At 40.7% G+C, this 22960-nt stretch overlaps 2 protein-coding genes across 17 annotated transcripts in view; one reads left to right on the top strand and one right to left on the bottom strand.

The window, feature by feature from the left end:
• Nucleotides 1-3773, top strand: part of LOC124470017 (transmembrane protein 241) — a 37976-nt gene extending 34203 nt beyond the window's left edge. For all 9 annotated transcript variants that reach the window (XM_047023667.1, XM_047023675.1, XM_047023673.1 and 6 more), the window contains 3 exons: nt 2603-2696; nt 2948-3012; nt 3175-3773. In XM_047023667.1, coding sequence (XP_046879623.1) covers nt 2603-2696; nt 2948-3012; nt 3175-3235 — 220 coding nt within the window. In that variant the 3' untranslated portion in view covers nt 3236-3773. The remainder of the gene's footprint in view (nt 1-2602; nt 2697-2947; nt 3013-3174) is intronic.
• The window catches only part of rbbp8 (retinoblastoma binding protein 8), a 37351-nt gene continuing 17735 nt past the window's right edge, over nt 3345-22960 (bottom strand). Inside the window, exons 2-19 of one of the 8 annotated variants that reach the window (XM_047023659.1) lie at nt 18011-18182; nt 15283-15325; nt 14798-14893; nt 14113-14192; nt 13564-13636; nt 13106-13248; nt 11311-11406; nt 11143-11225; nt 6362-6438; nt 6088-6208; nt 5626-5713; nt 5309-5397; nt 5079-5220; nt 4824-4949; nt 4665-4719; nt 4220-4307; nt 3998-4139; nt 3345-3874 (exon numbers count right to left, since the gene is read on the bottom strand). In XM_047023659.1, the coding sequence (XP_046879615.1) occupies nt 3774-3874; nt 3998-4139; nt 4220-4307; nt 4665-4719; nt 4824-4949; nt 5079-5220; nt 5309-5397; nt 5626-5713; nt 6088-6208; nt 6362-6438; nt 11143-11225; nt 11311-11406; nt 13106-13248; nt 13564-13636; nt 14113-14192; nt 14798-14893; nt 15283-15325; nt 18011-18131 (1764 nt within the window). In that variant the 5' untranslated portion in view covers nt 18132-18182 and the 3' untranslated portion in view covers nt 3345-3773. Of the gene's footprint in view, nt 3875-3997; nt 4140-4219; nt 4308-4664; nt 4720-4823; nt 4950-5078; nt 5221-5308; nt 5398-5625; nt 5714-6087; nt 6209-6361; nt 6439-11142; nt 11226-11310; nt 11407-13105; nt 13249-13563; nt 13637-14079; nt 14193-14797; nt 14894-15282; nt 15326-18010; nt 18183-22960 lie in introns of those variants that run through there. The other 7 variants (XM_047023663.1, XM_047023658.1, XM_047023662.1 and 4 more) reach the window with 7 other exon arrangements.

The raw sequence follows: 22960 nt of genomic DNA on the forward strand, positions 1-22960 counted from the left end.
GGGGCGATTCTAGGATCAGACCTTTAGGGGTGCTCACAAAGCCCTGGGTCCAACACACTCACGCACACACACTGTGGTATGAGAAAGAGATACTATATGTGTCCATGGTTTTTATTTACATTTCCAATCACTAAAACTTAACAATATGTAGTGGACCCATCTAACAATAGAGCTTCACCTGGACACAGTCAATATCAGCCTATCAAGCTGCAACATCATCTCTAATCAAGACTTGATTACATCATCACATACAGACTTTGGACGGCAGTTATGAACAAGGAATTAAAACCAGATCCACGAATGTGCTTAGCAGCTCATGTCTCACACTTTGAAGTGTTCCATGGTTTGGGGCCCACAATGAGAATGTGACATGAATACAGTGCCTTGCAAAAGAGCTAAACCCCCTTGCTAATAACAGGCATGCAAACAGGTCAAGGGTAAAAAAAAGTGAGACGGGGGTTCGCCGGGGGCTTTCTCGCCTGGAAGAAAATGTATTACATTTTTAAGTTAAACACATGAATCTGGTGCTCTTGTAAACAATGTCATGTTATTTTAACCATAAAGATTTTTTTTGCATAGCATAAATCATAAAAAACTATTAAACAGGACCTGTGTTGAACTACTTTAAAAAGCAAAAATCAAAAGCATCACTTACTGTAAAGCTAACACACATCCAATAGACAATTTTTAATATTGTATTAAAATTGTTTCTACTAGATGATGTAAGATGGGTCTGTAAACCTCTCCCCACTCTGCCTCTGGCTTTTACATTTAGTAATAAGGAGTGACGATTGGTTCCAGAGCCAGTTGTAAAGTTGAGAAGCACAGATAAAATGCTGTGTAGGCCACGCCCACGACCCGCCACAACCCCCCCACCTGCCTGTAATATATCCCTAATTTCACTGGATAACAATTAATACATTTATGTATTATTATGCAAAATATTGAATGAATGAAAAAACTAAGGATGTCCCTTTCTTCATGAACTACCAGCATCAAATTATGATAAACAACAATAATCGTAATTTTTTAATAATTATTATTTTTTGGGGTGCTGAGATGAAATTTAGGGGTGCCTGAGCACCCCTAAAAAGGGTCTAAAATCGCCACTGTTGCAGGGAAAGGTTCCAGAGGTGCACCTCCTTCAGCTATTCTATACTTGGTGGTGACTGACTGCTTGCTCGCACCAACCGGAGGGTTACTTTCTCCACTGCGTAAAACCTGAGGGATTACTGCACTCTCCGTCTGTAACAAGCTCATACCGCAGCAACGGTATAACGGAAAATTAGAGAGGTATTGAAACCAGGGGTGTAGCCAGAATAATCTTTTTGGATAGTCCTAGAAAAATATGGATAGGTATTTTTTCATTTTTTTAACTTTGCGATGTGCACAGCATATTATTTCATAATACAATTGTTTTATATTGTATATGCTACTTGGAGCAACTTCGATAGCCCAGGGGCGATTCTAGGATCAGACCTTTAGGGGGACTCAGCCCCCAATGATAATGTGACTTGTGTTCTTAATCTGCGCCATGAAATTAACTACCTACTTCCCCTTTGGTTTTACTGGCAGAATACCAACTTTAAAGGTGCATGGCAAGACTGGATATTAAACCTGTTTTTAAGCCCTTTGAACCTGTAATTGTTTGTCATCTGTCACTAACAGACACGTTTGCAAACTCTTACGTTAGAGCACTAAAACTTATTTAAGATAATAATAAATAAAGAATATATAGATTTGTTATTATTTTAGGGGTGATGAGATGAAATTTAGGTGTGCTTGAGCACCCTTTAAGATTCTAAAATCGCCACTGATGCATCCAATTATAATTCAGTATGTTTACACATATGAATATTACAACTGGTAACCGGCCCATGCCTTTAGTCAGCATACCATTAACAAGGAAATGTTTTGCGTGTCCTGCTTTATACCACTAGAAAAAGGTTGTATGCTATTTACTTAGAAACTCCTCAAAAAAAGTTTGGAAACGTTATTTCGGTTGATTATTCCTCCCCTTCAATGATAACAATTAGTATTGTATTTTATATTGTTGGAAAGCCTGATTAGTCAGCTTTACAACGAGGTGCAACTTGTAAGGATCGTGCATTCCTATTCGTTGGTATTCACTCTCGTTTTGAGCTTCAAGTGGGATCAGCTTGGGCGTGCTGTACGTGCCAGAGTGACCAACACAAACATGTTGGCTGACTTGCGAGAATTCCTGGTTGAGGAATGGTATGCCATCCCACAGCAGTGTGTGACCAGGCTGGTGACCAGCATGAGGAGGTGCCAAGCTGTTGTGGCTGTGTATATGGCATATCTTGCACACGCTACTGAGGTCCCTGACAATGTAACATGAATAAAGTGTTAAAATTGTCAATATGTGTTGTTTTTTCCTTATTACTGTGGAAGTGCAATTACCCATTCCACCAAGCAAGTCAAAACGAGAGTGAATACCAACTGGTATTACTGAAGGGGAGGAATAATCGACCGAAACTCCTCCAAACTTTTTTTGAGGAGTTTATTACTCACATGTATAGACAGCCATAATCCATTCCGCAGAATAACAGTGTATGAATAATGTGTCATTGTTACTCCACAGTGCTCTGCTGGGTTTTTTCCTGCTGCTGGCAACTGTCAAATTAAAGAGTGGTTTGGCCTCTGAGCAGTGCAACATGTGGATCTTTCTGTCCAAGGTTAGGATTGTAAAAATAAGTAAATCAAGGGTTAGGGTTGGAGTGCTTTAAAATGCGCTAAACCACCATCAAAAGTAAAACATTCAGAAAAGCAGAAATCCATTATCAATGATTGTCAAGAAAGTATTTTGGAATTGTTCCAATTGAGTAATAGCATGATACTCAATGATGATATGAATCAACCTGCACATTTTTTCATTAAGTTACAACAATGTATAATATCAATTGAATAGCTTTTCTAATATGTTTAGGTGATGGCCATTTGCCTCTCACCATTTGTGTTCATATCTGATGTCAATACACCCTCCCTGGCATGGTGAGTATCTTGAACCTGAAAGCAGAACCAACCAGGTTTTACACTATGTAGCCAAATTTGTACACGTTTATTTTTTACTATCTTTTGTTTCTTGCCAATGAAAATAAATGTAATGCTGTTTGAGGTACTACTCATGTAAAGTAAAATGTTGATTGATTCCAGTGTTGTCTTCAGCCACATTGGAGAGGTCCTGCTGGTCTACTCTGACAGGATTCTGCGATGACAAGTGTCACTACCTCTGTACATGCACTTCCATTATGATAATTATTTTATCACTATGAATCCAAATGACAAATGTTTGCGCTTTGGAGTTTACCAAAATTACAATTTTCTTTGCTATTTTATATTACGTACTTGAGGTGAATTTGACAGCAGAAATGAATGAGAATCTTGAGTCTATTTGCGTCATTGATGAAAGCATTTAATTCTGACAAGGGAAGTAAACCCATCTTGGTTCCCATTCTACACAAGAACCAACAATATGGAAAATACAAACCTGCGCTAGGTGGGGACACATTACCTCACAGACTCGTAACATGTTTAATCATTGATGTTGTTCTTTGACTTGTAAGCCCTTTTAATGGCCATGCAATGGTTCCTTTGCTCCTTCTTTGGGGAAGAGATGGCATTGGAAACTGGTATGCAATTAGTTTTATTGAAAAACATGTTACAACTATAACATCAATTACAAAACATTTAGAAATTACAAAGTATTTATGTTTTACTAAAGAAATAACTTTGTATAAAGACTATAAAAGTCATCATTGGTTCTTCTGCTCTTTAACCTTTGGGGAAAAGATGGCATTATAAGGTTGTCTTCTTCTAATGCGCTGCTCTGGCTGAATGTCTTCTTTAAAATAACCTGGAATAACAATGTTGCAGAAAAGCAGAGAAAATTGATGAAAATTGTAAAGTTAATCCAGACCCTAGTTTGCAGATTTGTAGTGTTGCTATTTGGTTTCACAAAAAAGAAAAAGTGGCAAACCTCTTTTTAAACAAGTTTGTGTAGATGGGAAGCCAACCTCCCAAAAGTTTTCTGGTGTGGATGGAGGAATGTAGTGGAAGCGATGGCGTGAACAGGCAGACAGCTTTTTGATCTTCTCAGCCTCTGGAAGGTCAGCGTAGTACTGAAAGAGATTAAGCTCAATTGTGAGATCTGCAAAAAAGGTTACAGTTAGGCTACAGAATAGAAAGGAAGTAAACATACTATTTCACATTCCTTGCAGGTGTGTCCTTTTAGTTTCCTCCGCTCTTCTTTACTGCGGACCACTGACACATGAGCAAACACAGGGCTGCTGCAGGATTACATTAGGAGCTGCATTACAAACAATTTAACTGACAACAACGTAAGCTCCAATGAAGTAATTAAATGTTGTGTAATCACAATTACACATAGGAAGAAATGTATGTCACAGATTTCTTCAGGGCTGTCCTACTGAGACCAGCATTTTCCAAGGGGATTCCAGACTACATTGGAACATACTGTACCTTGATTCAATACCAATCCAGTTGTGGAGTTGTCTCCAGTTATAAATCAAGTATCACTATGGTGCTGTTATATTGCATGTATATGACATTACCGCCAGGGTGAAATGGCATTCAGATGGGGATTGGGAGTGAATAGAATGTTTTCACCAGACAAGATTGTTTACCTGTCTTTATGCCCTCTGTCGGTAGGTACAGGTTGGTTTTGAGGCTTATGAGCTTCTGTAGAGGAAATGTGTTTTGAGTGTATAGTAGTCAATATAGATGTCACACACATGCAAGACAATTATAAGATGTACATCTTTTTTTTTTTTTTTGCTACACACCCTCCCCTGCCAGTTCTTGATGATGATCCAGGTGAGAGTCTTTATTCAGGGGGCATGACTCAAATTCTCCAAAGGTTGTTTGGTCGAAAACATCCTCCATGCTGTTGTTGGCCTTCTGACCAATTTCTGAAGGAAAGGTTCCATGCAACACTGTTTACAAGGTAAACTCATAAAGTGAGCCTACATGTAATGGCTTAGTGCAATGATATCTATAGAAGCAATTCTGGTCTTTGTAGGCCGTAGGGATCCAAGTACCATGGGTTGTGCTGCTCTTGTCTTGACCTTTGTGGCTCAGACCCTGGAGAAGAAGGCTGTGGCTCACAAAGGTGCAGTCCACATCCACCACCACCCCGTCCTGCCTCTGCTCATGACAGAGGGATGAACAGGAAGTGTTTCTCTGCAGTTGATTCATACATTTAAAAAAGTGATTATACAAGATCCAAACACTTTCATTTAGATTTTCCAGCGTGAGTTTAGGACATTACCTCCACTGTGGTAGGAGTGTCTATGTCGTACTGGGAGAGTGTGAGCTCAGGATCCAAGCTCCACATTGGCTCCACTGGTATGAGCTTGCCTGCAGGTACAACTCACTTGATCACAACACTACATTCATTCATTCAAAATTGGCCGCTGCTAGTGAACTGCTTTTGAACTTCTGATTAACTGGAAATCTTTGGAGAGTAGATAGGCATGCAAAACAAAAATGCAATTCAAGACTGACTGGCAAACAGGAGTTACATTAAACAATCATTCAACTTAAGCGTCTTTTGAGGTAACAGTATGGTGCTGGACCTCCACTAACCAGGTGTGGTACTTGTCTGGGGGCTGTTATTGGGGTTGGGTCCCTCAGGAGCCTCCGAGTTACTGTTTGACTCCTTTATGTCAAATGCCTAAATCATTCAGTTGATTAATAATTAAAAAAAGACAATGTTAGTTTTGGTTTGTCACAAATGTGACAAAGTATATTTGGGCTTTTTTTTTGTTTTATGTAAGAATGGTTAACAGAATCGGAAAGACCACATTCATTCTGTGATGAGACATTTAATATGTATCATTTGCAAGAACATAAACAGTGTTGCACTATTGTGTGACAGATTAATGTCTTCAAATAGTCAAACATCGGTGATTCTGGTAAGGATTAAGATTGTAGGAGATTATGCACTACCTAGTAGAGTTCCGTTTGGACATTCTGGGCTGATCATAACTGAGATGAAACGTATGGAAGAATCTCACAAAAGTAATACTGCCAGCCTGGTGTTGCTACCTTTAGGTGAAGGCCAGGGCTTCTGAGCATGGTGCTTTGGAGGAGAGCGGGGGAGCTGTCCTCAGTGGTGTTGGCAGATGCTACTACAGATTTTCCAAAGACAGGGGATGAGGAAAGAGACCTATCAATCAGAAAAAAGTTATATTATTATTTATTTATTCAGGACACACACAAAAAACGGTCCATGGTACATACAAGACAATTATAAGATGTACACTTTTTTTAACAGACCATTTACAGCTACATTTGCTGACATTGACACTGTTACAATTACCGATGGTTACTCTTGGTTCCATCCCACAAGATCCAATTTCTGGCATTTTCAGAGCCGGCCTGAAGATCGAAAGCAGCCTGAGAAGTCAAAAGGAGCCATAACAACAACATACTATGCTGCAACAAGAATCAATTAAGGGATAATGCCCGACGAGGTGTCCAATATCATCTGATAATGGACGATGCAGAGGCGTGAAAGGGCATTATCCCGCTTATACCAAGGTCACTTTTTACAAACATTAATTTTTGTTTTAAGGCGTTTTGCAATAGAAATCTAACGTTTTTCAACGTTAGCCAACTCTGATATTTATAGCTAGTCCGATCAGCTCATAGAACCAACACCGGCTGTCCTTTGGCTGAGCTATTAGCCCAAAAGCTAACGTTGTGCTAGCAGGATTCAAAGGCAATAACATTGTGTACGGTTGACAAACAGTAAATATAATTTTACAGTATGTTTGACCATAATATTTGCTAGCTAACCAGCCATGTCACTGTCCCAAAATCAATATCAAGATTTTCACGAACAATATCGCCAAATACTAGGCTACAGTATGGCCGCAGCCTGTGGAGCGAGTTGAATAGCAAATGGATGTGAGATGATCGCATCAAAGTTGGCATTTTCGCCAAAAAGTGATTATAATTTGACAGTATGTTTAACAACAAGACTAGCCAGCCATTGAGCCATGTCATTGTCCCCAAATAAAATCAAGATTTTTAAGAAAAAAATAACAAGCCATGCGTAGAGTTTCTGCTACTGTCGTGTTGGCCGCAGCCTGTCTGAAGTAGATTGACTAGCGAGGTGAATAGCGAATGGGATGAGCGGTTACGTGACACTGACACACTACATTCAGAAAATAAACATTTTTGCAAAAGATTAAAATAAATATTGAAGTCACTCATTGTTGTAAATACAAGTTAGCTTGTTAAAGTCTTTCACAATTGTAAATGGAGACTTTGACTACGTCACTGTTGTTATGGTTACTTATTTAAGATATTTTGTACAGGCTCCTGTGTAGCCAGCAGAATAATTTAGAACGGTGAAAAGACGGTGAAAAGTTTTTCTGCAATGACGCAGTAGGTGTCCGTTATTACCCTATAATGTACACCCCTGCAGCCAATCAGAATCGAGTATTCACCCAGACCATGGTATAGACAACTTTACGCGCCAAAACTAGGGGGCTGCCATAACTCTACAAATATGCAATTCATTTCTGCCGGAAGTGGTTTTCACAGCGTCTGCCGGTGTAAACAGCGATTTGTCTATGCTAGCTTGGAATCACGGTTCTACTACTTTGACATACTTGTCGTTTGACATTTACTACTGGATAAGTTGCCAACGTTGTGGCATGTACTTGTGGATAACGTCGTCGCCATACTTCTAAGTACATTTAGAGGAGATTTATAGTTATAAAGCTTTTGCCAGTCCATCATTTTGTAGCTTTTAACATGGAGCAAAGGAAATGTCAGAAGATGACTTTTAGTCGGTGATTCATTAGAACATTTGTTGTCTAGCTCTTCAATCTCTCAGCAAAATGTAGGCTAATTATTTGGCTAAAGGATGCCACACGTTTCAGATAGAAGTTGTTCAATAAATTCGTAGCCCGACATTAAAACCATTTATGGTCGGTTGACTGATCGCGTTGTTGTACCCAATCAAAGGAATAAAGACACAGGAACATCATGAACATTCAATGGTCTTGCCAGTTGTCCTGGCAAAACATGTAGCATAATGTTCTTTATTTATTGCCAGGACACGGTACAAGTAGGCTAGCCTACGTAAAATTGAAAGCAAACGCTATTTCGTTGGGAATTTCTAGGCTATACTTGATGTTACATGTTGATGTTCAGCCTATACAATTTAACAACTTCAGAAGGACAAGACAGGCAGTACACTATTATCCTTATTTATGTGGCAATTGTCACTGCCTGAAGAGAAGTGCCAACGTATCTATTCTTCCTATGAACCCGGTTTTGACTGCTTTAAACAAGCACGTTGGCTACACACCTCATGCCGGGCTTATATAGATGTGTGTATTGGCACTTTGAAAGGTTTGAATTATTATATCCACATATCAATGTATAATTATTAAATCCACTGCAACAATAGGACAAAGGAACACCAACAAAATGTGAATATCCTACAAACAATACTGTAGTATAGCCTAACAGTAACAGGCTAGAGGCGATTCTAGAGGCGATTCTAGGTTTTAAAACTGGTCGTAGCACTCTATCCAACCACTCGTTCAGGTGCTTTCTCGAGTGTTTGCAACCAACTACCGCACACGTCGTTCCCGAACCACTTTTCTTCATGTTGTAAATGTTATATCCTCTTTGTCACTGCGATATCAGTGCTTTGTCGGCACAACGGATCTAGCTAGCAAAACAAACCCAGCCCGCCAGAGCGGAAGTGGATTGCATACAGGGGAGCAGTTCAGGAAGTAGAGCGGAAACAGCTTTTGAACTTGTCTATAAGTAAGGGATATTGCCCGACGAGGTGTCCAATATCATCTGATAATGGACGATGCGGAGGCATGAAAGGGCATTATCCCGCTTATACCATGGTCACTTTTTACAAACATTAATTTATGTTTTAAGGCGTTTTGCAATAGAAATCTAACGTTTTTCAACGTTAGCCAACTCTGATATTTATAGTCCGCTCAGCTCATAGAACCAACACCGGCTCTCCTTTGGCTGAGCTATTAGCCCAAAAGCTAACGTTGTGCTAGCAGGATTCAAAGGCAATAACATTGTGTACGGTTGACAAACAGTAAATATAATTTTACAGTATGTTTGACCATAATATTTGCTAGCTAACCAGCCATGTCACTGTCCCAAAATCAATATCAAGATTTTCACGAACAACATCGCCAACTAATAAGCGCAGCTAGTTCTGGCAGGGCAATCGGGCAGCGCGCGTCAGTCAGTTATTGGGGACGTAAGGCGTTTTACTCCACCTTCCTTACTCCACCCACTACCACACCCATGTAGCAGCGCATATCCATTGGGTCACGTCCGATAAGGCGTCTTTAAAAGACGCGCGGATATGCACACACTCACCCCGGTCGTTGTATGATCAGTGCTGCTGCCACCCTCCAGCGTCCCCTTCTGCCCCATGGTGTCTGTATCCAACAAGGGGATTATATCTCTATTGCTCCCGGCCTCATATGTCATGTATGTATGTGTTGCATCGAGGAGGCAGGGAGTGCTTCCCTTAGATCATCCACTTCGCCAAAGTAAATCTACATGCTCAAATCTAATACGTGATTGTCTTGACTGAACTAGGCTACAGTATGGCCGCAGCCTGTGGAGCGAGTTGAATAGCAAATGGATGTGAGATGATCGCATCAAAGTTGGCATTTTCTCCAAACAGTGATTATAATTTGACAGTATGTTTAACAACAAGACTAGCCAGCCATCGAGCCATGTCACTGTCCCCAAATAAAATCAAGATTTTTAAGAAAAAAATAACCGGCCATGTGTATAGTTGCTGCTACTGTCGTGTTGGCCGCAGCCTGTCTGAAGTAGATTGACTAGCGAGGTGAATAGCGAATGGATGTGAGATGAGCGGTTACGTGACACTGACACACTACATTCAGAAAATATTTTTTTTTTCAAATGGGTTCAAATAAATATTGAAGTCACTCATTTTTGTAAATACAAGTTAGCTTATTGAAGTCTTTCACAATTGTAAATGGAGGCTTTGACTACGTCACTGTTGTTATGGTTACTTATTTAAGATATTTTGCACAGGCTCCTGTGTAGCCAGCGGAATAGTTTAGAACGGTGAAAAGACAGTTTTTCTGCAATGACGCAGTAGGTGTCCGTTATCACCCTATAATGTACACCCCTATAGCCAATCAGAATTGAGTATTCACCCAGACCATGGTATAAAATTGATTATTAAAAGCGTTGGCAACGAATTTCATTATCGATTCATTGTGTCGTGCAATTATTATGCCACTCAATAAGTCGCAGAGATGTTTGAGTATTAAAAAAAAAAAAAAGTTTAGTTGAGCGCGGAGCAGAGCGGAGGTAGAGGAAAGACCATTGAAGAGACGTTGTTGAGTAACGTTCTAAAACACATGGCGGAGAAATCAGTCCGACCTAAGTCATCCAATGTGTGGGAGCATTTCACACTAAACTTACCACTGGCGGCTTGAAATGCCTATCTAAAGTTGTATTGAAACGTCTCTGATAGTAGTTCTTGATCGGCCATGTTTGATCGGCCGTTTTTAGGACGCTGATCAAAACCAATAATGGGAATATCGGATGATATTGATCGGTACCGATCAGATCAGAGCATCCCTACACCAGATTATTATAATAAAGTCTGGCCTACTTCCACAACCTTTCAATTTTCTAAAATGTTTTAAACAAAACTCAAATAAATTGCTCATCTCTGAAAAAAGCATTAAATCCACCCTATTATTAATAACTTTTTCAAAAATGGGTGCCTGTTTGTGCACATTCTGAAGATTTTTTGCACTGTGAATTTGCACTGTCAGTTCTGTTTTTGAATAAAGGGGTTGGAAATGAATGCTTAGTTTTTTTATCAGATTCATCGATTAAATCGAAAAAAGAATCGACAGATTAATCGATTACTAAAATAATCGTTAGTTGCAGCCCTACTATATATTCCCTATCAAAACAAACATTGATGTGAATGAAAACACACGTTATGTGTCAAACCAGGGAAACCTTTGCGCTGCCATTTCTCATTACACTGTGAAGAACTAGTTTCCATGCATATGTGTGCTGTGGTTATTCTTTGTGGTTACATACCAAGTTAGGTAACAGCCTGTCGGGAAAATCAAGGTAGCAGGTATCTGTCACCATGGCACACTCAGAACTCTGTATTGTAGACTCTGAAACCACAGAACATCAAATTACTGCTGTTCCATTGTGACAAGCGAGCCATTATTGAGGGGTTGCGGTGAATCTGGGCCTTACGTGGGGCTCTGGATGTATCCATCTCACATGTTTCTGGCACCAACAGGTCTTTCTTCAGGCTCAGACATGCAAGAGAGGACCTTCCTTCACTGGCTCCTACAATAAACAAATACAGTGAAGTAGAACCCGAGCTCAGGCAGAAAACTCAAGACTGTGTGTGCATCACCAGCTAATAAATAGAAGAGCAATCAATGGACATGCCATTTAGCTACTACAATGTTCAGCTATTGCTGGCATTTTCTTTCTTTTAATATACAGTATATTGTTTAGAGAAAGTTTTGCGTTAATGGGAAAGGTATAGGGGACACAGTAAATGTGAGACAGGGGAGGACATGCAGGAAAAGGGCTGGATTTGAACCCAGGCCCCTGTGGTAAGGCCTTCGCCCATATGCTCTATGCAGTTATCTGGTCACCGGGGCGCCACATTACAGTTTTTTTTTAAATGTTGTCTTCTACCACATAATGGCAGAATAGTCATATAATGACAACATTATGCAGGACATGTCACAATATTTTGCCTCATGAGTTACTACACTGGGGATTAGGGGTACAAAAAGTTACTTTGCTTGTTGGCAAATCTGGAAATATTAGGTGCACCATATGTTTCCATACATGGCCACGTATCCACCAGTCCACAGCCTATAGCTTTGCCATAGTCTCTTAGACATATGGGTAAGAAGCGATGCCACACAGTACCCTGGGCAGGTCACTTGGCATTTCAGAAAAAAACCCTGGATAGGATCCGTCAACACGGGGGAAATGGGAATGGTGGAGGGCAGCGGCAACACAGTTAAAACAACAACCGAAGTGAGTGTACCAGTATCCGTGCTGCATTATATTGTAGTCTTATCAGACGTGGCCCAATGGGATTGGAGCAGGCTAACACGTGTAGTTAATGACTGGAATGACGCACACTGCCCAAGTGCCATGTCTGAAATAGGCTTCGCTCACTAATGTGGTACCAAGTTGACTGCATATTGATTCACTTTGTAACATGAAATCATGAATAAAAGATTAAAGTTTCATTGACTTTCATTCATCTTGCTGGCATTGGTGTATGGGCAACCAGAGGAATGTGCCTATTCTATTACATCGCTATGTAATTAGATGAATGCACGTAAGTAGATATTAGATTTTGTGAATATGTCACAAAGTGCTAGAAGAGAAAGAAGTTGTGTTCTGTTCAGGGTTTCTCCAGCTTGGCAGGGGGGCTTTACTGACGGTCAAGGCCCCCCTAAATGGAATGCTGTGCCCTCCCACTATTTTAGCTGAAATACTTTCTATAAGAGAGGGAAACTAAATGTCCACCCGCCCATCCAATTGGATCTGGAGTTGAGCCTGGGGCATGGTATGACAGAGGTTCTAACAAATCAGGAAGCAGCAGGTCATCTGTGTTACCTAGTTACTGTGCAATGCTGTCATACCAGGACCAATGTATTACAATTTCTTGTTAGATTTATTAAATAAACAATTTAAATGAACTTGGGAGTACTCCTGACTGAACCTCAGTTTTTTTTAAACATCCATGGCATATACAGTTCTGGAAAAAATTGAGAGACCACTGCACCATTTTACCTTTCTGTTCCTCACTCTAGATTGCACTTCTCAACTTGCAAAAAATTTAAGAAAAAGGTGCAGTGGTATCTCAATTTTTTCCAGAGCTGTAGGTTTCAGTTTTTGAAAATTAGTGGGAGCTTGTCAACAGCCATACAGTCTGAGGGAATGTACGCATTTCTATTTTTGCAGTGCAGTCATTGACTCCCAAGCTCAGTGTTAAACATTTGTGTGTTTGTACCGGTATTGAACAGACCATCGATAGACACAGGCTCCTCATAGTTGACAAGTGACTCGTTCCTCCTTTTCCTCTTGTTGACCGCTGCCAGACAGATGTGCTTCAGAGGTGAATCTGGGATTACCTCCTCCTGCTCTCTAGACCAGCTGAAAACAGTGTCACTGTAAACACCTCCCAGTCCAGCAGCCCAATTCAATGGAACTTCTTTTCTTTTACTTTCACACTAAATATTATTAACTACATCTCTACATAAACATTAATCAAACCCCTACAATACACAGATTATGGATACTATGGGAACAATTTAGTAAATTATTTTGATTTTAGTCATCAAAACTTAAGTCAATAAAATTTACAATCCAGTGCTTTCTGAACTGCCAACCAGGTGTTACTGACCACCCCAGCCAGTCACTATCATGGGACACAAAGACCTGCCCTAACTAGGTGTGAAAGCAACTCACCAAGTTTCCTTCAGTCTATCAAGCTCCATGTTTAGCTTTCTTTTCTCTTCCTGTAGGCAGTCCCTTTCTGCCACTGGGGGAGTCAAGGAAGTAGAATCTTAAATAAGATTGTATGGTGGAAAACTTACCACCTTCCAAAGAGGTACTACAGATGTATTAACATTTGGGTTGATGATGAAAATGAACATTCAGCCTAACATTGTAAAAGTAGGCAGAAGTGACCTCCCAAACCCAGTGGTGAAAAGATAAAGGATGTATTGTGCCAGTGCATGCAATGAGTGAACCTTTCAGACAAGTGTGGATGAGAAAGAAGTTAAGCTGACAGTGATACCAACCTTCTGAGCTTTAGGAACACAGATATTAAGAAGTTGGTGTGATGTCTTGCAAGACAACTTAATATGAAATATTACTAAGTATTAAATGTATAGAATCTCTAATAAGCTACATTAGGTGTAGTTATTACATAAGTTAGTTTAGATCCTTCAAACATGTACTTATGTGTAAGAACATACTCACTGAGTTTAGCAATGACTTGCAGGCTCTGCTTACTATCATCCTCAGCCTTCACTTGCTTCGTTCTCATGTGTTCATCTGTAACTGTACAGCGGTCACAATTTCCAATACGTAATCTGAGGAGAGACACAGGAGGAACATATGCTATATCCCAACTACCAGAGGGCTGACTCCCTACCAGCAGACTGCTATATCCTTACCAGCAGAGCGTGCTGTATCCCTACCAGCAAAGAATGTGAAAGTTGTTTTTAACTACCATTATTTATTCATAGTAGGCTTGTTCTATATATTATCTGGAATTATAAATAGCAATCTATTTTTTTTTTTAAATCTCCAGGTAAATTTATGGTGTTTGACCCTGAGATGAAATCAGTGGAGCTTAACACTACTGAAATAAATCAGTTCAGGGTTTTTGGTGACAGTATGGAAAGCACATTTCCTGTATTAATAAACTATACCTACTATTGTAAGATGAACCAAACAACAACATTTACATGTAAAAGAAATTATATAGTTTAGTCTCCATTTCTATATGTAACTTGAAATACCACTGTGCTTCCAACACTTCCCTAAAATACTCTCAATGATAAACTTTATGAAGGCTCCAGAAAAGGTAGCTGAGGTGGCATGAAGACTGCCAATTCCATTGCATTTTCCCTCTTTGTGGTTACAAGTGTGCTATTAATATACGATAGAAAGACATAACTTTAAAGACTCCAACCTTTGCTCCAAAACAGTGACTGTATCTTGCAAGACCTTGTTCTCCCCCTGCAGCTGCTGGTTCTGCTTGAACAACCCTTCTAGTTTCTGGGCATCTCTAGGAAATAAACACAAGCATTCAAAAACATTTGCAACACATCTAGACAAGAAAGATGTATGTATTGCCCTGCTCCGGCAACTGTTTGCAATTGCAGAACGACAAGTAGCTTATAAATGTTTTGTTTATATTTTGAAACACAGTCATACACTTTCTGCATTTTTTTTATATTTACCAATATCGGAATATTCAAATTAAAAACACAAAGAACATTGAGTACTTGAACTGGTCTGCCCATCCCAGAATGACAGTGCCCTTGAAGTCATTTGTGTGTTTTACTGAAACAGGCATTTAACATCTACATTTACAAGGAAGTATTACAAAAAGTGTGTTGTTTAATAAAAGCATAAAAAAAGCATAATTGGTCAAGTTAACCAAAATGTACTTACAAACATCGCTTCTTTTTCAAGTGGTTGACTTTTTCTTGTAATCCTAAAGAAACACACAAGGACATCTATTAATGAAGGAATACAGAAGCTCAACACAATAACAACATTGGACCCTTTGCAAAAAAAGACACTTCAAACCAAAATATGTTATCTGTGGTTTTGGAACTTCTGATCTAAGTTGCATGTCTCATAAATGAACTGTATGGAAGGATTGTCTGAGTGAGCATGTAGCTGCAGTATGTTGCATCAGTGATCATCTGCTTTATATCTCAATTACAAAAAAGGTGTCAAAATAAACATTTTCAGTTTCATTTTGTCATAGCCAAGACACTTAAGATGAGGATGTAGTTTTTACTCAGTTTTGGAAACTTCCTTTTCAGAAAAGTTAGTGGTCATATGATGGCCACACAATGCTAGTGTTTCATTTTTGTCTGTCCACCTACAGTGCATTCAGTAAGTATTACCGAATTATACAGTATACAGTGACAATGCAGTTATGGAAGGTTTGCACATGGAGTCAGTCCCCACTTTGCTTCTATAACTGTGATTGGGTATATTTATATATATTTAACAAGTGTAATAATAGAATTAGTATATATAATAAGTATATTATATACAATCATGTGGTTATAGTTCAGTTTAAAGATCCCAAGACATGCTGTTTTTGGATGCTTTTATATAGTCCTTAATGGGGGACCCATTATACATAATAATAATACTGTGTCTGAAGTTTATTTCCCAAAATTCAGCCTTGGTGCAGAATTACAGCCACTATGAGCAGTCTCACAATGAGCTTTCCTTAGGATGTGCCGTTTCTGTGTCTGTAGCTTTAAATGCTATGAGGAAGAAAGAGGCAGGGCTAACTCTACCCAGACGCTTCCATGTTCCATGCTATTTGGGCACAGGGATGATGGTTGAGGACAATATATCACAGCGAGTACAAACATTTAAACCAGCTACCACTCACCAACAAGAGCAACAGTCTAAGCAAGAGTCATTGTGATCCTTGAGGAAACTAGCGTTGGGTTCAGCAAACCATTCCCAAGTACCATTGTACTCCCGGAACAAGTGCGTCTTGAGCCTTCTCTTGAAGGTGGAGAGACAGTCCGTGTCTCTGATGGAGGTGGGGAGTTGATTCCACCACTGGGGTGCCAGGCAGGAGAAGAGCTTGTGCTGGGACCGGGCGGTCTTGAGAGGTGGGACCACCAGGCGGTTGTCTGAAGAAGACCGTAGGTGGCGGGTGGGGGTGTAAGGCTGCAGGAGAGACTTGATGTAGTCGGGCGCAGTCCCGTTCACTGCTCGGAAGGTCAGTTCCAGGGTCTTGAATCTGATGCGGGCCATTATGGGTAGCCAGTGGAGGGAGATGAGGAGCGGGGTAACGTGGGAGCGTCTGGGTAGATTGTAGACCAGGCGGGCCGCTGCGTTCTGAATCCTCTGAAGAGGGCGGGTTGCGCATGATGGGAGATCGGCGAGCAGCGAGTTGCAGTAGTCCAACTTGGAGAGGACAAGTGCTTGGACAAGCAGCTGGGTGGAGTGCTCAGACAGGTATCTCCTGATCTTCCGGATGTTGTAGAGGGTGAATCTACACGACCGGGAGACCGCAGCAATGTGGGCCGTGAGGGAGAGCTCGTCATCCATGGTAACCCCAGTATCCCCCCAGATTAATTTAATTGACTGAATCTGGAACTGTATTCTACTGAAATAAAACCATGGTTGACAATCACTGGACTCCTGAGGGCCTTCATGGGATTACTTTTCATCCCCATTCAACATCAGAAAACACGATGGAGAATTTAAGTAGACTGTGGGAACCTAAATGTAATATGGTACCAATGTGATACCAAATGTACCGAACATAAGTGTGCAAATGTAAAATATATATACAGGGTTTCCCACAGCACTTTGCAGTTAAGGCGGCCGCCTAAGCAACACACGCCTGCCGCCTTAACTACACAAAAAAGAAGAGTACACTGTCCTGTTTTCTCCCTATCATTCCAAACCATGACCAACGCCAGTCTCCCTTCTCTGCAGAACGCATACATTTTACATTTAGCAGATGCTCTTATCCAGAGTGACTTACAGTAAGTACAGGGACATTCCCCCCGAGGCAAGTAGGGTGAAGTGCCTTGCCCAAGGACACAATATCATGTGGCACGGCAGGGAATCGATCCGGCAACCTTCTGATTACTAGCCCAACTCCCTCACAGCTCAGCCATCTGACTCCCCTTAACAAACAATTTTTTTGCGGAAAACCCTGATATATACATATAGTATATATATTAGTGGTGGGCCATTATCGGCGTTAACGTGCTGCGTTAACGTGAGACTTATCGGGCAAAAATGCCGTTAATCTATTCTTAAAGTTGGGAGCTGGGTCTATACTACGCAAGCTATGATGACTTTCATCTTGATATTTTAGCGCGGATGTAACGTAGCTGAATTGCACTGCAGGGGGAGAGAACGAGTCTTCAAACCTGTGTGTATGCCTTGTATATGAAATTATCGTCAAACGTCAAACATGACATGCTAACATGGATGCAGCTATTAAGCTGTCTGGTTTGCTTCTGGGAAAATTTATTTTTAGGAAGCTTCCCAATGGAAACCTCGACTAGATAGATCGTGAGAGATGTAGAGTAAGGCTGTAACATGGAAAAGGTGAAGGGATATGAAAATTTGACTTCCCTGTAAATAATTATCTGAGCCACAAACCTGTACCGGCATTAAGTACCTTCTAGTGCATCGTCATGACACTCTTTCAGTTGACTCCATAGATTGTGAAAGTTGCTGCAGGTCTCCAAACCTCTGCTGGAGGGAGGACTGTCCCTGCGGAGACCAGGATGGCTCATCATCCAAAACAGCTTTCAATGTGGCCACTTCAACTCCATCCAGTATGAACTTTGCTGGGAAGAGCAAGCGCAAGCATGACATGAATGAAGAAGCAAAAGCATGGCAAGAGAAGAGAAAGAGAGGTTGTTACAACATTGGGGTTCGATCTGAGGGACAATCTTGATTATTCTATTCTGACACTGATCATTTCTTTAATGAGAACTAGCAGGCTTTACAGAAGCTTGCGGACAATTACAAAGAGAGGCTTGACTGTGTGGACACAATTGTACTATGCTACAGTGAATGCAGACCCTTGTCTCTCGCCTTCTCCAAGTCAGCACAGCACTTCTATTTTTACAGAAAGTAAGTTAAGCTCTGTTAAGTTAAACAAAGACATGAGACATTACTCAATAACTGTAGACTATTTTTACTGTAATTAACTTTAGTTATAAATTGCATTTTTTATTCAAAACTACTTTCCTTAAAGAGAGATGATTATACTAACAATAAATTACATCAGTTACACACCTATTGGACTATTCCTATAACTTTCTAATGGAAATAATTTGGATCAACATTACTGCATCTCTTCCGCATTCACACAGGCAGCGGTCTTGTCAAGGCTTCAAGCAATTCACACTAGGATACCATTGGCTAATGAACATGGCTAGTTACTTAGCTAGAAGCACATAGCTTCCAATTTTGTCAACAGCTTGTGAAAAGCAGAATGTTGTAAAGTTGAATCGACACACTGCTAATGTGTCTAGTAGTAAATTAGTATTCTAAAAGTCAGAGAAGAGTGATGTTCCTGAAAGCCCAGCGCACCTTTGTCTTAACAAATGTGCATTTTGTACTGATTTTGACATCTGAGAGGACTGAAAAAAACCTTATGGGTCAGGGAAACTGTGCATGATGCGCCACACACTGTTTCCTGTTCCAAGAGTGCCATGTAGCTACATAATGAATTGTCTGTATGATGCATGATGGATGTCTTTGGTCCTGGGAGTCTGAGAGGGCCAAACTTCATTCCACATTCCCCTTGCCAGCTGAAGAACCCAGTTTCCACCATGTAAAGCGACATGGGGTCGCAATGAGAGGCAGAAATCTGGTGCCTGGCCATCAGTGTTGGGGTAGTTACTCAAAAGAAGTAATAGATTACACATTACTAGTTGCTTTTTTAAGTAATGCTTCACTTTACTAGATTACTCACTGCTGAAAGTAACTAGTTACACTACTTATTACATTACTTTTGGAGAACTCCATAACATCACATGAGATGCACTGGCCAAATAATAATATAAATCAACTCAAAATCTTATTATAATGAGGACAGATCTGTCTTTTATGCTTTTTAATACCACAAAGCTGATCAGAAAAATTGTGAACATCAACCTAAAAGTTGTCTAGCATAACAAGGCTACAGTACTGGCAGTAAGAAAAATGTCTCAAAATAAAATAATGCTTAAAACTTTAAATGGCAACATTTCCTTTACAACGTATGCTGCTACAAGCCTGTTTATCTCTGATTTGGTAACCTGCTGTTGAAACACAGAGTGCATCCGTGTTTCTGCTGAGTGAATATTGTCACTGTCCAAGTTCAAGTTCAAGTCTTACACAAGGTTAGACTGGGCACTGAAATTCTTAAGACAAGACAACGCAAGCACCTGGCATAATATACCATACAAGTACACGGAACAAATTTACATCTATGCTGAGCTTAGATAAGTGAAACTTCCTATCCTAAATATACAGATAGCAATAAATTAACGACTATACTAACCCTAAAACTTCCTAAATTACAGATAACAATAAATAGTACGCTAGACTAACCCTAATGCACAAAAAACCTGTTTCAACCCTATAACCTATTCTAACCTAAATGGAGTACAGTGCAATAGTGCAAATTTGCAGATCAGTGACTATGTCAGTGACCAAACAGGAGCCTGGTAGCGAGGTACAGTGAGGTACAGTAGTGCAATGTTACTGAAAGAGCAACCAGTAGCTGAAAGTGACAGTGTATAAGTGACTAGTGTGCAGTAAAACAATGTCCATTTCAGTGTCCATTGAGAAGCCTGATGACCCTTGGGTAGAAACTGATGTCCAGTCTGCGTGTGCGCGACCAGATGCTGCGGTAACACCTGCCAGAAGGCAACGGGGTAAAGAGACTGAAGGATGGGTGGGAACAGTCTCTTAGAATCCTGCTGGCTTTCCTTAGGCAACGTGTGTGGTAGGTGTCCTGTATGGCTGTCATCTTACTAGTGGGTTAATCTGACCTTGTTTCATTATTGTGTTAGCTAGACTTAGGCCCAATCCCAATACTCCCCCTTACCCTTCCCCTTAGTTTACCCCTAGCCCTTGGCCCTCGAAACTGAGGGGTAAGGGCTACATATCTACTAAGAAATGGGACGCCACTTGGTTACGGGTGCGTCATCTAGCACGTATCAATATCTCCAAAGCAAGTAGTGTTATGCACTGATAAACGAAATTCGCTGCTATGGAGTTTACTTAAAACTGTAGACATGCTAGTCAGAGAAATGCGGGACTGTTGTGCAATTCAGCACACTAACATTAGCGTCCCAAACTAGCAATTTTTTTAAACGTTTCAATTAAGAAAATGGTTACAAATATATATGTTCAGGACTGAGTATAACACAAAACAAGACTTTCATTTTTTTTTTTTTATTAATTAAACCGAAAATATTATATTTATCGGACTCTGGATGATCTGGCCGCTATTGTTGCCGGTCGCGCAGTATTCACATAGCCCTAGGTTTCAAGTAAGCTCCCGATCTTACTTGGTTTTAAGGGGTGTATACCCCTTAGTCTTAGCCCTACCCCTAGCTCAAAAAGAGTATTGGGACACCACTAGTTCTCACGGGAACGCGCAAAACTAAGGGGAATGTGTAAGGGGAAGGGGTAAGGGGAATATTGGGATTCGGCCTTAGTCTTCTCACGGGCAGAGCTTTAGGGAACAGCTAGATTAGTTTATGGTAACTAGCTAGCGATTGAGTTTCTGGGTACTTGCCGCCGCAGACCCAGCTCTGTTGACATTATAATTAGGGCCATCGTCAGCTGACCCTTAGCATATTTAAGGCGGCTAGCACTACAAAGGCAGCCTCGTCTGGCAGCCTCGGTGCACAAAGACTTGGTCGAACAAAGACAGAAAGTCGACCCCTAATGTGATGGCTGGAACTGCTTCTCTTTGGTGAGGTTTGTGATGTTAGCTGGCACAGATGCAGCCTGCTTTGACTGGGGGTGCAGTGAACATTTCTGGGGGGGTATCATGATTACGGAAAGGCATCGTATTATTTTTTTATATAGCTTCCATTTTGGAGACTGCTTATCGATCCTAGTGTTAATCAGGCGCGGAGCCAGACGTTGTAAACATTGGGTGCTTCGCAAACCAACAACGTATTCTGGGTTTGATTTGCTGGAAAGGAATTCCAAACTCACTGCGAGTGCGCAGAGCGCGCAGACAAAATGTTTTGGTAGGCTACATTGGTACGCAATGCTGCGCGCCTCCACGGTCGTCTTCCACATATTAAAATAGTGCTGCTGCCAACAAATAATGCACCTAATAGTATGGTTCCTTCAGTGCCATGGCGGGCCAGACTAAATGATAAAAGGACGTTCCCCACCCCTGGATTAGAGGTTGTGTTTGCGGCGGTAAAGTAGGCTATGGCAGTTTGTAGTTCTGCAGCCAATTGTGCTCGTGCCGTGTGCAAAATACCAAACCAAAACAAATCGCAGATTAACGAAAGGGAAAGCAGAAACACCTTTTAAATGGTATATTTTTAGAGTTGGTTTATTTGTCTTAAATAATATAATCTACAATTTCTGTTGAACATTTCGTTAATTCAGCAATCATGACACAAGCGGGAATCAGATCTCACACTGCCATATGGCAGCTCGACTAAAAAAATCTTGGTTGACCAAGAGCATATCGACTAGAAAATCGACTAGTCGACTAAGTGGGGACAGCCATACATGACATCTAATCATTTTCCTACAATAATCACCTTGATATGTCAAAATATGATTGAATTACAGCTGTTTATACTTGGGTCAAATCTGACGACGCTCGCCACGGGAGAAACGGCTTACTTTTAAAAGAAAGTAACCAAACACAGTATATCCCAGCATTGAGTATAGCTCACTGGGATAAGACGGGCTCCTTTGAATCAGAATAGGATTTATTCGCCATGAAAGTTTGCACAGACAAGGAATTTGCTTTGGCAGGAAGGTTCATACAATAAACATATAGGAATCTTGAATTTAAATATGTGGTCTAACTATACTAAGGATCCATAAACTAGCAATACTAAGTGGAATACAATTAAAATAAAATATACAATGAAATAACATTTAAGTTGCCAGTTTACAATTTAAAATACAATATAAAAAACAAATATTACAGGAATTGAATGTAGTGCCTGTAGGGGAGTGACTGAAACAGGGAGTGTCCAGGGTGGGAGGAGTCTGCCACAATCTTCTTCGCTCGCCTTAGGGTCCTCGAGGTGTGCAGGTCCTCGAGGGAAGGCAGATTGCAGCCAATCACCTTCTCCGCAGTGCGGATGATACGCTGCAGCCTGCTCTTGTCCTTGGCAGTGGCAGCATCGTACCAGACGGTGATGGAGGAGGTGAGGATGGACTCAATGATGGCTGAGTAGAAGTGCACCATCATTGTCTTTGGCAGGTTGAATTTCTTCAGCTGCCGAAAGAAGTACATCCTCTGTTGTGGTTTTTTGATGAGGGAGCCGATGTTCAGTTCCCACTTGAGGTCCTGTAAGAGGATAGTGCCCAGGAAGCGGAAGGACTCCACAGTGTTGACTGGTGTAATGGCATTTTTTGA

The sequence above is a fragment of the Hypomesus transpacificus genome, chromosome 8 (genome assembly GCF_021917145.1).
Source record: "Hypomesus transpacificus isolate Combined female chromosome 8, fHypTra1, whole genome shotgun sequence".
Classification (NCBI taxonomy): domain Eukaryota; kingdom Metazoa; phylum Chordata; class Actinopteri; order Osmeriformes; family Osmeridae; genus Hypomesus; species Hypomesus transpacificus.